Source organism: Pinus tabuliformis, chromosome 8 (assembly GCF_031772625.1).
Source record: "Pinus tabuliformis cultivar Carrire ecotype Pingquan chromosome 8, CPIR1, whole genome shotgun sequence".
Classification (NCBI taxonomy): Eukaryota; Viridiplantae; Streptophyta; class Pinopsida; order Pinales; family Pinaceae; genus Pinus; species Pinus tabuliformis.
The window spans coordinates 1,169,815,760-1,169,832,005 of NC_142294.1; the positions used below are offsets into that span (position 1 = coordinate 1,169,815,760).

The window sequence follows — 16,246 nt, forward strand, 5'->3', positions numbered from 1 at the left end:
TTGAAAATCACATAAGAGAAATTTTTGGCCAACGCTTTTCAAACCAACAAGTGTGGTTCATCATGAGGGCCAGATGAAGAACTACTTTTGACCAAATAAAATGACTACAATGGAATGGGCAACAACTATATTTGAGTGGACCAAGAGTTAGGGAAAATTTAGTTAATTAATTAATTAATTACTTAATTTGTTAGATCTATTTATTTTCATTTAAATCTATATGTAATTAAATATATTTACTTATATATATTTTTTTGAACTAAGAGCTTTAAACCTAATAAATAGTTTATTATCCTCTTTTTCTTTATTTATAATTTAAAACTAAAAAAACTTATAATATTATAGGATACTTTTTTGTTTTGTTTATTAATTAGATAACTACTTAGTTAATTTGATTACTAAATCTATTTATATGTAACCAAATATGTATTATTTTCTTTTAAAACTAAATAAAAAATTTATAAATTCATATTAATATTTATATATGAGGTATTACGGGATAAAATAAGATAAAATTATATAAATGTTCATTAATTAATAAATTAATTAGTTAATTCATTTTTATTTTTATTTTTTATTTTTTATTTTTTATTTAAATGAAAGAAATATATTATGGAATAAATAAGGATTAAACTTAAATAGCTATCAATTAATCAATTAATTAGTTGATTTGTTTTCTAAATATAAATGCGTATAATTCTAAATTTATTTATTTATATATCAAGTTTAATAAAAACTAAGTAAAAAGTAAATTTTTTAGAACTTAAACCAAGAAAATAAATAAATAATAAGAGAAGTTTTATTATCCTCTTATTTTCAATTTAAAACCAAATGAAATATAAGTAAACTTATATGAATAAAATATTAATACATTAATGAATAAATAAAGAAAATGAGTACCAAACAAAAAACAACAAATTAATAGAAAGGGGAAATCCAAACAATCTAGAAGACGAGGGAATACAACATAAAAGGAAACAAAAAGGGACGAAGAGGGGTTAAAAAGGGGGGGGGGGAGGCGGGGCTAAGAGGAAAGGGCAGGGATCCAGTGACTGCTAATCTTCCAGTTGTCATCCCTGTTGAGTTTTGTCGACCTCCTTTCAATTTCTATGGCTTCCCTAAACTTACGGTGATGAAAATGAGCAATCTTATCAATAACATTGGCCTCCTCAATACAAATATGATGCTTAGTCTTCTCTGCATGCTCTGCCAAGGCTGAAGACCGCGTCCTCCCATGCTTGATGTCAGTTGCGTGCTCATGAATCCTTTGATTAATAGAGCGCCCAGTTTCACCAACATAGGGGGTCCCACAAGAACATGGAATAACATAAACACCTTTCATGTCCTTGGGGTCAACAAGGTCTTTTATAGATCTTAGGGAGCTACGAATGGTATTAAGAGGTGTAAAGGTTGAGGGGACATTATGCTTCCTAAGGATTCTCGCAACAATGGTCCCCTGTATGAAAGGGAGATGCACCCTTGAGATTCGATCTTTAGGGTATTTCTTAACCTTGGGACCTCTGCTAGCTTTAAGGAAAGCTTTCAGACCTTGGTACCTACTATATCCATTATTAACAAAAACATTAAGGAGATGGGATTTCTCTTTATCAAGGTTCTTTTCATTAGAGATTCTCAGCGCACAAGTAGCAAGCGTGTTGAGAACACCCAAATTTTGAGCAAGGAAATGATGAGAGTTGGCATGAAGATACTACTTAGTATGAGTTTTCTTCCGAAACGCCTGGTGCGAGAAAGAACCATCATCCTTCTTCGAAATGAGAACATCAAGGAAAGGCAAACACCCATCAACTTCCTGCTCCATAGTAAACTTTATGGAGGAAGATTGATTGTTGAGATGCTGGAAAAACTAATCTAACTCATCTTGGCCATGAGGCCATATGACACAAGTGTCATCCACAAATCTTTTCCATAGCTTGGGTAGGAGATGGGCTAATGCCAAAGCCTTGGATTCAAAGTCTTCCATAAAAAGATTAGCAACAACCGGGGACAGGGGGGAGCCCATGGAAACCCCGCATGTCTGCTCATAGAATTCCCCTTCAAAGCAAAAAAAAGTAGAAGTAAGACAAATCTCTACTAATCGAGCGGTATCAGGGTTAGTGAGGCGATTGATGACCTCAATACCTCCTTAATAAGGATGCAACTGTAAAGGGAAACCACATCGAAACTAACAAGAATGTCCCGAGGGTCAAACTTTATGCCCCTTAACTCATTGACAAACGAAGAAGAGTCTATGGGAACATTTATAATTTTATCATAGTTTATCCCATAATACCTCATATATTAGTATATAATATAAATTTATATATATTTTATTTAGTTTTAAAAGAAAATAATACATATTTGGTTACATATAAATAGAGTTAGTAATCAAATTAACTAACTATTTAATTAATAAACAAAAAATTTTATCGTATAATATTCCCTATAATATTATAAGTTTATTTGGTTTTAAATTATAAATAAAGAAAAAGAGGATAATAAATTACTTATTAGGTTTAAAGCTTTTAGTTCATATGTTTTTTTAATTAATTATAAGTAGAGATATTTAGTGACATATAGATTTAAATGAAAATAAATAGATCTAACAAATTAACTAATTAACTAATTTATTAACTAAATTTTGCCTAACTCTTACTCGAGTCAAATATAGCTGTTGTCTAGTCAATTGTAGTATAAGTAGATATATTTAGTGACATATAGATTTAAATGAAAATAAATAGATCTAACAAATTAACAAATTAATTAATTTATTAACTAATTTTTCCGTAACTCTTGATCCAGTCAAATATAGCTGTTGCAAAGTCAATTGTAATCATTTCCTTTGGTCAAAAGTAGTTGTTTCTTTCCAGGCGTTTGAATGATCGGTCTCTCTATTTAACTTGTTGCCTTGATCTAATTCTTTATCTTGTCCTAAGATGAACCAGACTTGCTAGTTCGAAAGAGGTCGACAAATAAATTTTGATGTGATTATCACCAAAAACCAAGCTCAAAAATTTAACATGAATCACAACCTTAATTCAGTGATTATTAAATATATTTTATTTATATATATCTTAATATTAAATTTAATATACTTTTTATTTTTAATTTTATATAAATATAAATATAGTGGAGATATATCTGACATGTTCAAATTTAATTCAACATACATACAATTTTATAATTATTAAATATATTTTATTTATATATATCTTAATATTAAATTTAATATATTCTTTATTTTTAATTTTATATAAATATAAATATAGTGGAGATATATTTGACATATTCAAATTTAATTCAACATACATATAATTTTAGTTAAGATTTCGAAACTATAAATTAAAATTTAAAAAATTATAAATTTATGATATATATCATTTATATCATAGCAGGAAAATTAAAAATCTTTTACTGCTATGTGAAAGTAAACAAAATCATTAAATTTCATTTTTAAATTAAATTATAAAATACATAAGATTTAATCGTAGGTTTTGGAAGTCATTTTTAAAACGAACAATATAGGAAAAGGAGTTCGCTATATATTTTTATTGTTTTATTATTCTATAAAAACATTTAAAAATTAAATTAACGGCTTGATATAAATATATAATTTTAATATATAATTGATTATTTTAAATTAATTTTCATATTTTTATTGATTAGATTTTGTAAATTTTCCATTAAACAATGAAAAAAACAAATCTCTTTTCAACGGTTCTTAAAAATAGATATATACTGATCCATGTATTTCATATTAGATATTATTTTTAATTTTTAGAATGACCATTAGAAATATTGGAAATTATTTATTATATTTTAATAATTTTTTAATAATTAATAATTTAGTTATTAAATTTCCGTAATATTAAATTAATAATTAATTTTATTTTATAAATAATAGAAATTATATTATAAGGATGAGAAATATTATTATTAATTTTTAATATTCTATACTATTTAAATTTTTAAAAATAATTAATTTATATAATTTTATATAAAATATGAGTAGTTTAATTAATAGATAAAATAACTATAATTAATAGATAAAATGACTATTTTCCGCGTATGTTTTCAGATTAATTTCATCTAAAATCTATTACAATTTTTTAGAAATAATAAGTTTAAGTTATTTAATTTGTAAAGGTCAAGTGTTTCAGTTATTTTCTAGGGTATTGAATTTGTTCATATATTCTAAAACTCATTTTAAACAATAAATAATTACAATATTTTAAGAATTGTATTAATAGATTCTGGCCATTTAATTTATAGACTAAATGGTCTTTGCATTTTTCTGGTTATTTTTAACATAAATCTAGCAAAGATTTTTAAAAACTTAAATTTGAATTGTTTAATGTGTAGAATATAAGTGTCCCAATTTTTTTCAAAATGCTAAATCTATTTATTTATTCAAAAATATATTTTAAATAACAAAACTTGAAATTATATCCCTGAATTCCAATAAAAAAAACTACACAAATTAAACTTAAAATTCACTATTATCAATAATAACCAACCTATTACGCATTAAATACCAAATATACCACATACATTATCAAATTTGAATAAAATTATTTCAATTCCAACTCCATATACAGAACCCCCCTTGCTTTTAATCCCATTTTTCCCACCCCATTTCTCAAGTATCTAATTAAATAATTAGCAGCTTGCCTATCCCATTACCCATCCATGACTGGAATACAGGTCCATTTTTCACCACCCGCATTAAATTAGCCGTTTTCACGTCCAATGACCCCAACGCAGATCCTTCTTTGACCACCCCATTGAAATCGCGGTTTACCATCCCATCACCCGAACGCAGTGCCAATATGTTCCGACTTCCATGTAATTCGGCTTCCGGCCCTCCTTAATTTGCAGACTTTTTCTATTTCTTGATCGTTGCACTCCACTCGTTTCTGTAATCTTTGTTCACACTTGTTCGATTTTATAATATTTTTGAAATTTATAATAGCATTAAATTTGGAGAATACAGTTAAGACTACTTGTAATAGAGGCTAGGGATTTCGCGAGGGATTATTCAAAACACCAAAATTCCAGAGTTCAGCTTTGGTGATAGATTTGATGAACTTGCTTTCTTATTGCTGGTATGCTCTCACGTGAGCTTATAAGTAACGCGTCCAGAGATTTGAAATCCATAAAAAAAAATCCCAGGTAAAAGCTAAAATTGGAAAAAATGAGCCACCAAAAGGTGATAGTGGAGGTGTTCGATGCCCATGATTTGATAGCCAGAACCACTTCCAATCTCTACGTTCATCTCAACTTTTATGGACAGAAGCTGAGAACAAAAGCTATATCCAAAGACTCAGGTCCCCAGTGGAACGAAAAGATGGAGTTCTCTGTCAATGATCCTACTGCCATGGCTGCAGAGACGCTTGAAATTGATGTTTATAATGAAATGGCTGATGCTGCTAAACGTGGTAGATTTCTGGGCAGATTGAGGATCAGTGGGAGCAGCATTGTGAAACAGGGCCAAGAATCCCTCGTTTACTATCCCTTGGAGAAGAGAAGCATTTTCTGGCGGGTTAAGGGAGAGCTTGGCCTCAAAATTTACCTTGTTGATGAAGAAGAAGCCAAGGCTGCACCCAATCCTGAGATGATACAATCTCAAGAGGTGCCCATGTCCAATTCTGATTTTCCTCCAGAAGACAAAGAAGAAGAAGAGCCTGTGGAACAGAAGAAAGATGAAAAGCATGTGGAAGAGAATAAAGAAGAAAAGCCTGTGGAAGAGGAAAAAGAAGAAACAGAAGAACAAGTTCGTAAGGATGTTCCAGAACAAGAAAAGTCATCATCAGCAGAAGAAATCCAATCAGAAGCTGAGAATGTAGGTGATCACAATGTCCCACGTATTCCTAATGAAGTTCCTTCCCCTGCTCCTGCAAAATATTCTAATTTCAATGATCCAGGGGAGAAGATCAGTGGAACATATGACCTGGTTCAGCAGATGCAATATCTATTTGTGAGAGTAGTCAAGGCTAGTGACCTGAATGCAAGTAGCTCAGATTGTCTTTACGTCAAGATTACAGTGGGTGACCACAGTGTTCGAACCCGCGACGTCATACTCAACAACAATTCTTTCAATCCCGAATGGAACGAGGTGTTCGCCATAGGCGTGGAAAGTCTGAACACGCCAACCCTGGAAATTCAGCTGAAAAGAAGAGATTCAGCCAAGGCCAGGGACGAAATTTTCGGTGTAATATCGTTGGAATTGCAGGAAATTCCCACGAGAGTCCACCCAGACAGTCCATTGGCGCCTCAATGGTACAAACTGGAAGATGCTCAAGGGCGAGTTAAGGTGAATGGAGACATCATGCTCAGCGTCTGGCTTGGGACACAGACCGACGAAGCATTTCAAGAAGCATGGCAATCTTACTCAGGTGGGTTCCTTCGTTCCAAGGTATACCTTTCTCCCAAGCTCTGGTATCTGAGGGTCAATGTTATAGAAGCCTGGGAGCTTAGGGTTTCAGAAATGGGGTGTTACCCTGAATTTTTTGTGAAGGCACAGCTGGGCTTTCAGATTAGGACGACAAGAATTTCGATGAGCCAGAGTCTTTGGAACCCTTTCTGGAATCAAGATTTGGTTTTTGTTGCAGCCGAACCCTTCGAGGATGTTTTGTCGTTGAGCGTGGAAAACAGAGGACCGAAGGGGCCTGAGACTGTGGGTCGGGCTAAAGTTTCGCTTAATTCAATCGAAAAACGTCTGGATCACAGACTCGTGAGCCCCCGGTGGCTGGAATTGGGCAACGATAAAATGGAGTTCAAGGGAAGGCTCCATCTTCGTCTGTGTTTTGATGGTGGCTACCATGTTCTGGACGAGGCCACCCATATGACCAGCGATCTGCGTCCCACATGCAAAGAGCTCTGGCATCCTTGTGTTGGAGTCCTGGAGGTTGGTATTCTGGGAGCCAAGAATTTGTTTCCCACAAAGACCAAGGACGGAAAAGGCACCATTGATCCTTTTTGTGTCGCCAAGTACGGTCGCAAGTGGATTCGAACCCGTACCATCGTGGACAACCTAAACCCCAAATGGAATGAACAGTATACTTGGGAGGTTTATGATCCCTGCACAGTCTTTACATTGGGAGTATTTGACAATGAATTAGTAGGACCCACTATTCCTGTATCAGAAAACAGAGGTACAGCACGAATGGGAAAGGTTCGAATCCGAGTCTCTACTCTGGAGATCGATCGAGTTTACACAAATAGTTACTCCTTGCTGGTGTTAAGACCTAATGGACTTCAAAAAATGGGCGAGGTCCAACTCGCGGTACGCTTCTCATGCTCTTCTTTACTGAATACATTGCATCTCTATTCTACTCCACTTTTACCAAAAATGCATTATCTCTACCCTCTGGGAATAGCACAGCAAGATGCACTCAGACATTCAGCCATGAAAATAGTAGCCCTCAGGCTATCCAGGTCGGAGCCTCCCCTGAAAGAAGACCTAGTGCACCATATGTTGGACACGGGTTCGAGTCTCTGGAGCATGCGACGTAGCAGAGTTCACTGGTTCAGAATGGTTAATGTCTTGTCTACCCTAATCAAGGCAACCAAATGGGTCAACAATTTATGTCAATGGAAGAGTCCATTGAAGACTGTGGTGGTGCAAGTTTTGCTGCTCATTCTAGTATGTTATCCAGAATTCATCCTTCCCCTGTTTTTCATGTACATGTTCTTCATAGGTCTGTGCCATTACAGATACAGATTTAAGCATCAACAGCCGTCATCTCATCCCATTGAAGCCCATCCATCCATTATAAATCTAGATGAATTGGAGGAAGAATTTGAATTTGACACCCTCTCCTGCTCTGTCAGTGGAGAAGCTTTGAAAATGAGATATGATAGGCTCAGATCGCTGGCAAGTCGAGTTCAGATTGTGCTTGGGGATGTGGCTAGCCAGGGAGAGAGACTCCAGGCTCTGCTCAGCTGGAGAGATCCTCGTGCAACCGCCATTTTTGTTCTGTTTTGCTTGATTGTTGCAGTTGTTTTGTTTGTGACTCCATTTCAAGTGATTGCTGTTATCCTCATTTTATACTTATTTCGTCATCCAAAACTCCGGCACCCTCTGCCTTCTGCTTCTCTTTGTTTCTTCAGGAGGCTGCCAGCTCTATCCGATCGAATTTTGTAAAACGAGATTTGGATTTCTGGTTTTGAGCATTTCCCAGCTTTGTTTTTGAGCACTTCCCGGCATTACCCTACATGTTCTTGCAATAAAATGACAGCCATTTATTTGAAAATTTATTGAATAATGTATTTTGAAAGAGAATTTATAATGCATTGGAATTCATTAAAATTTTCAGTAGAAGATGTCAGTCGTAATCTTTCAAATGTGATGGTCTGCTTTTCGATTATGATGAAAAGGTTTTATGAATCATATTCTCCAGTTAACTAAATTCTGATGTATAAAGTATTTGGATTGGTGAGTATCCATGCTTATCTTAGGGCAGATCAGTAGAATGTGTATTCATCTATTAATTAATATGTCAGACATGACTATTTTTTATCAGGCAGTTTAGACTGTCACTGTAGTTTGTGTTGATATGATCCATATTCATATACAATGTTTTAAATATAAAGGTATATTAGCTTGTTTTTTTGCTAAATATTAGGTTTTTTTTGGTTAGTATTGTTGAATGCATTTTGGTTTATAGGATAATAAACTTAACTTTTGTTAGTGTGAAAAAAAATTTCTTGCTACAACTTCACATTTTCAAATATGGTTAATTATGGTTTAATTATGTTTAATGTCAAAAATTGTGTCAAGGGCGAAATAAAGCATGGTCAACCATTGTGTGATGTCTTATTGTGACAAAGCTTGTCCCAAAGCTGCTCAACCATAGCCGAGCTTTGCATTGTGAAAACGCTTATATAGTGAAAAATATACCGTGGTGAACTCTTGTCAAACATGTTTATTTAAGGGTTTTAATATTTATGTCTTGGCTTTATAATATTTATGCATAGGGTTTACTGTTATTCGCTTGGGTTTATAATCCCTTCGGTTTTCGATTTTCATCCCATAGGTTTATTATTTGTTTGGCTTTATAATATTTATCCAAGGGTTTATATAGCTTGGTTTTATAATATTAATACCTTGGGAACACAAAATGTATGGGTTGTAGAATTAATCACTTGCGTTAATAATATTTATTAATAATAATAGTGGTATTGATATTGTAAACCTACAGGGTTATTATTAACCCCTTGGGTTTATTAACCCCAAGCTATTATCGAGCCAACATTTCTTATTCTGTGAAGGATTGTGCAAATATTTTAGGGTTTACATGTTCATTTAAGGGTTTATAATATTTATCTTCGGTTTTATATACCTTGGGTTTATAATCTTTTTTCCTTGGGTTTATTTTTATTCGCTTGGGTTTTTAATGCTATAGTAGTAATATCTTTATTACATTTTTACTAACCCAATTGATTGATAATGTAAAACGAAGGTGTTTTTACCAACCCCTTGGCTTTATAGTCACCATAGTCAACCATAGCCGACCAATGCATTGTAAAAAGGCTTTCGCTTGGGTTTATTATTCGCTTGGATTTAGTATTATTCGATTGGGTTTAATATTTGCTTTATTTTTTACTATAAACCAAAGGGGTTTATACTAAAACCCCAATGGATTATAAACTCAAGGGAATAATATTGATCGAAGGGATTATTACTAAAAACCCTATGGTTTGTATTCCATTGGGTTTTTAGTATTAACCCCTTAGGTATTATATTATCAATCCCTTAGGTATATTAATCTAAGTGTTCATATTCATAGGGTATAATATTATTCATAGGTTTATAATTCCCTTGGGTATAATATTATTCATAGGTCAATCATGGTCAACGAAGGGTTTATATACCTTGCATTTATAATATTAGCTCATTGGGTTTAACAATATTAGTCCCTTGGGTTTATAATACCTTGGGGTTATAGTATTGACCCTACAATTTATTGTTCCCTAGGGTTTTTAATATCAATCGCTTGGGTTTACTAATGTAAGGGTTCATATTCGTAGGGTTTAATACTAAAAGTCCAAGGGATTATAAACCAAAGGCAATAATATTAACCCTAGGGACAATAAACCCAAGAGATTAATACTAGAAACTCAAGGAATTATTAACCCATGGAATAATATTAAACCCTAGGGATTAATTTTATGAACCCAAGGTGTATAAACCCTAACAAATACACGATAGACGCTAAAATAAACATGGTTGAGCATGGTTGACAATGGTTGATTTTCATTTTCAGACAATCCTTGTCACAATGTGACATTGGACTATGGTTGACCATGGTCAACCATGTTAATTCTAGGGTTTATAATATTTATGTTAGGGTTTATATACCTTGGGTTTATAATATTAAACTTTAGGGAATAATATTTAACCGTAGGGAAAAATATTAATTAGAAACCCTATAAATAATAATATACTTTGCGAATATCAACCCTTAGATTGATAAGCACAAGGATTTCATATAATAAACCTAATGGGTTGATACTAAAACCCCAAGAAATTATAAAATCCAATGTAATAATATTAACCGAAGGGATTAATACTATAAAAACTAGGGTTTATATTCCCTTCAGTTTTTAGTATTAATCCGTTGGGTTTATAAACCAAAGACATTAAGACTAAAAACCCAAGGGATTAATATAAATTCTAGGCTTTCTAGTATTAATTCCTTGGGTTTATTATCCCTTGGGGTTTAAGTATCAACCCTAAGGGTTTATTGTTCCCTTGTGTTTATAATGAAAATCTGTTGGGATAAAATTCCCAGGGTATATTATTATTGAAAGGGATTTTTATTAATATGAATTTCCAGGGTTTAATATTATTCCCTAGGGTTTATAATACCTAGGGTTTTTAGCATTATAAACCCAAGAGAATGGTTTTTTAGTATTATAAACATAGATATGGTCCATATAAATGTATAAGTTCATATACAATATTCTATATTGATGTGTATTTATAAATGTGATTGATATACACCTATCGTCGTTTCTCAACCACATTTATTAATGTGATTGTGCTAGTTATAGTGTAGTAGGAGAAAAGAAATTGATTGTACTCTATGTTGTTGTTATGATCCATATTCATTTATAATGTTTTAGATATAAAGGTATATGTTCTAAATATAAATGTATATTTGTAGTGTAGCAGGAAGATTGCAAAATTTATTTAGTTGCATAGTATTCGGTAAATTATTTATTTGAAAAAATATTTGTTATAGTTATCTTTATCGATTACCTATATTAATGCCAAGGCCTGAGATAGTTTTGATAACAAATTCATTGCTTATGTTTTTCTCTTTAGTTTTGTTTGAGTTAATTTTTTATTTTTGCATCTCTAATTTTGTTTATTAAGTACAGATTGTTCTTGCTATATTTATAATATTCGACTAAATTATTAAATCAAAGTCAAAATCAAGAACAAAAATACTATACTCATCATTTTGTTAATATAAAGTTATTGTTTTAAAATGCTTTTAAGTTTTGAGTTATTAAGTGATTTTCATAATTTCAAGGAAAATAACTTCTTAATTATTAAGAAATAATATTTTATAACTAAAACATAATTTCAGTCTAAATAGTATTAATAAATCCATTAAGTAATTTTCATGATTTCCAGAAAAACAACTTCTTAATAATAAAAAGTAGTCTTAAATAACTAAAACATAAACATAATTTTAAGTAGTCTTAAATAACTAAAACATAAACATAATTTTAGCTTAAATAATATCAAAATGAAAATAATGTGTTTTCAATCCATTAAGTGATTTTCATGATTTCCAAAAAAAACTTCTTAATAATAAAAAGTAGTCTTAAATAACTAAAACATAAACATAATTTTAGCTTAAATAATATCAAAATGAAAATAATGTGTTTTCAAGTGGTCACTCACAATAGTAAACTTATACTTTATAATAGCGTATAACCTTACTTCATTATATGAAACCAAATATTACCATAATTGCAATATAAACACATAATTAATTATAATTTTATTTTGAATATTTTATATTATCAATATATAAATATATTGATAAGTGTGTGCTATCCCTTGTTACTTGAGGAAAGCAAATAATCTTTGTGTTTGGAGTTTTAGAAATGATAATACTTGATATTTGATTTTATTTAGGTGAAAAATATTTTTGATTTTAGAGTATGATTTAAAATTATTTAAGATTATTTAAAAAAATATTTTATTCTTATACAGAGGAATACTTTAATGTATAAGGTCTAAGGAGTTTAATGATAATGTTGAGTGTTATGAGTATTTATGGCATATCAAAAAAAAATTAATAGTTTTAACTCTTTAAAATATGAAATTAAATCCATATTAAAATAACTTTTGATAATTTAGTTATTTATTTATTTATGAAATAAAAAGAAAAATACATTTCTTTCACAATACTATTTTAATAGAGATATGGTCCCTCTTCTCATTCATCAAAGTTTTAGTTCTTTTCATTCTTCGTTAATTAAAATAGAAAATATTTTTTGATATTTCTTTGCCTTCATTTTGTCTTTGATTTTGTAACATGTTTCCTTTCAAATTTTGATGACCATTCATATTCATTTAGAGAACCTCTTAGTATTTTTTGATTTTTGAGTAGCTTGGGAGGTACTCCAAGCTCTAGGGTTCAGGTACTTCAAGACCTTAAACAGTAAGAAAAATATATGTGCTTTGGTATGTTTTTGTAGTGTTACACGTCATTTTGTCACATCAAGCAAATGACCATCAGTTTGGATCTCTCACTATCCACAAATGTGTCCCAGAGCATTCCCTTACAAAGTTAGAAACTAAATTATCCCAAATAAAGTGGAATTTCTGGATCCTATGGTACAAAACCTTGATTTTGCCTATGTTCATAGTTTCCTAGCTAATTTATGCTCATAAGCAAAGAAGACAATTAATGTTTGCACATAAGTACACATCGTCTTCCACTATGACCTGTGAACATGACTTGCAATACGTAAAAATAAAAATTAAAGTCTAGAAGCATTGTTGGTAGCATCTATCCCAACCAACAAGCTTTGAATGAGTGCATATTCAATATTGATCCCTCCCATCATGGAGTAACTCCCCTTCCCTTGTTGAACCTCTATCCCACTAATAGTGGATCTCATCCCTTGGAGAATGGATCCAAAACTTCCCATTCTTGACCTATAAAGCTAATATAGGTCTGAGGATTGGGGGAGGACTGTTGGAAGTAGGTTTATGCTGTTGAGATTAGTTAGGAAGGATTTTCTTGCAAAGGAGAGGGTTGGAGATTGTAGAAGGTACTTGCAACATCAAAGTTATATGGTTGTAGGGCTTTTCTCCAATTTTATGAATATAAAAACAATTTTTATTTCTCAATTACATCTTCATTGATTTAATTTGTAGGATTCCTTGATCACCTACATGGATTTTGGTTGCATATTGATCAGTTTATGATATATAATTGGTTAATTAGTCTATTTATCTCTTTGATTATATGTTGCATGCCTTGATCTCTTGTTTGTCTCTGTCTTTATAGATCTCTTTCAAGTGGTATGGAGACACTGTTAGCAGCGACGAGAGGACATATAGAACATCGATGAGTGTTGGGAGCGGGATCCCCCAAGGGTAGTTTTGGGGCTAAAAGCCCATGTTTAAGTCAATTTTTTTGTAATATTATTGTAAAGACTCTGCATTTTCTGGTCGCGGAGCGCGAAGGTATTATGTGTCACAAAGGGTAGTCCGCCCTTAGTTTTGTAAAGTAAAGTCGGCTATAAGAGATCTACTCATGGTCTGCGGACCATGGGATTGTATAAAAAGAGCTAAGCTCTAAGTAGTTAGAAGGAAAAAAGAAGTAAGAGAGTCATAACTTTAGAGCAAGAAGTTTAAGTCTTGGGTTGTAGCGTAGGTAGAGGCTCTGCAGTTGAGTGCACAGAGGCCTAGGGTGGAAGTCCGCAACTGAGTGCGCGGACTCCTGCAACTGTCTGTGCAGGGTGAACAAAGTTTGTAACACTTGGAAGATATTAATAAAAGGAGTTATTCTACAATTTCTGTGTATTTGTTCTATTGACGGGTTTGGATAACCGGTAATTGGGGCACCATCACCTCATCCTGGGGATCTACCTATTGGCTGGCAGTGACCTTTTGGCATGGTATCTCAGCGAACCCATGTGCCTCACTCATTCCACTTGGTTCCGTACCTTCCCGTACTTCTTCTATGGAACTTAGTGCATGGACAAAGCTAATAGTCTAAAGAGTGCTAGTTCATAGTCTATTGTTGTGTCCGTTATGGCTAGTACTTACTCTACAGCTATTCTATTTTCTTATCAGGTAGTCCCAGCCAGGAGTCCTTGCCGATCCTAAGTGTCTTTCGTGCAGGGAAATGGGATTACTACACCTACCTCAATGTTTTTGAATGGTTGTGGATATGGAATTTGAACTAAATAAGGGGACTAAAGCAAGGTATTAAATAACACATATTACTTACATGGATTCAACTGGTTTTTGATTTATGGAATGGGGGTAGGCGCTAAGGGGATCACACCACCTATTGAAATGGAAAAAGTGAAATGTAGATATGCGAGTCCAAGGAACGTGGGAACCTGAATAGCTCTAGTACCTTCTCCCTTAGGTATGGACAAGTTCAACATAGATATGCGGGTTATATATGGATAACCTGAAAATGAATGTTCCCTGCTTACTATAAGCGGATTTCTTTATTGGCAATGATTTCCTATTTTTGACCACTGGGAATGAGCACACACCTTCTGTCAATAATCTTGGCTATTTGCTTTTGAATGGATTTACACTATTCAATTCAAATGGGGAGAAAGTTCAACGTAGATATGCGAGTCTCATATGTATCTAAAATTGATAGAGAGAGAAGAGTATCACGTAGATATGCTAGTATATATGTATATCATTTCATTTATTGAACAGAACGTGTATGCTTGAACTCCTATACTCTTATTGGTTGGCTAATGCTCCCCCATATGGGGAAAATTGGTTGTTTTCAGGGGAGTCTGCCCTTATTAAGAAAGGAAAGGCCTTAGAGACTTCCTTTCATTAGTAGTAAGAAAACGACTAGCGCTATCACATTGTATTACCTCTTAGAGTTTCCCATAGGCATTTACTATGAGGATTTCCCGGGTAGTTGCACTAATTAGAAATAAGTCTTATTTCCACTATTCTAATTGATTGGGACTCAGAGTTCACTACAGCTAATTAGATTATAACTACACTAGTTGGACTGAAGTTGAACTATTTGGGACGTAAAGTTGTTGAACTATTAGAGTAGTTCTAGCCTATGGAAACTAGCAGCCATACAGCTCAAGTCTTAGTACCGGCCATAAGGCGGCCATAGAGAGTTCTGAACACTTGCTTAGTCTTAGGCCCCATGGGCATTAGCCTTTAGAGGAGCTTTGTCCATTAAGTTCCATGGAAACAAGCCTTAAGAGACTGCCTTACAGTAGAAAGCTCCAATGAAAACAGGCTACGGCTACTATTCAATCGTAAAATGAAGAGATTCTATAAGCTATATCTTTCCTTTCTCGCCCTAGTGTATGGCTCTATCTCTCCTTGTGTGTATCTGGCAAAACAAAGGAATGAGGAATTGGGCTGGAGTATTGGGACCATACAAGGGGTGGATAGAGAAATGCATAAATAACGTAATGGAGGATTGTTGCTTAAGGTCATGCAGGGGTACCCGGAGCAGCACTCCCTCGACTTGAAGGCAGTAAGTAAAGGGATATGTCGTACCTACTAAGATTCATAAAGGCAAGTGCGATAAAAAAAGGTCCGGAGGTATTGCGCTTCTGAGGGCAAGGCCCGGCAGGGTGAGGGACGTGCGAGGAAGGACCCGGTAGGGGGCTCGACCAAAAGGCCGCCATCACCCGGTAGGGGGCTCGACCGAGGTTACGAGGGAGAGGAGCAACTCTCTTTTGGGGGAGGGGCCCCCGCCATCAACTTGAAGAACTATAAGGCCGCCATCGACTCACCGATTCATATGGGTGAGGACCGGCAGGGTGCGTAGCACGCTCGACTAATAAGGCCGCCATCGGCTCGACTGCTAAGGAGAGGCCCGGTAGGGACTCACCATTCCGATGGTGAGGACCGGCAGGGGCTCGACTGTTAAGGACCTTTAGGTGCTCGACCATAAGGACCTTTAGGTGCTCGACTGTTAAGGAGAGGGAGAGGAGAGGAATTCTTTGCGTTGGCTTGACCTATAACAAGAACCTAGAAATGACA

The 16,246-nt window shown here is 33.6% G+C and overlaps 1 protein-coding gene across 1 annotated transcript; it reads left to right on the top strand.

Annotated features, from left to right (window-relative positions):
- Positions 1-5,191: 5,191 nt before the first annotated feature.
- Positions 5,192-8,143, top strand: LOC149239514 (multiple C2 domain and transmembrane region protein 5-like). The gene has a single exon (XM_089369881.1). It carries the CDS (start codon positions 5,192-5,194, stop codon positions 8,141-8,143), a length of 2,952 nt encoding a protein of 983 aa, XP_089226007.1.
- The last annotated feature ends 8,103 nt before the right edge of the window (positions 8,144-16,246 follow it).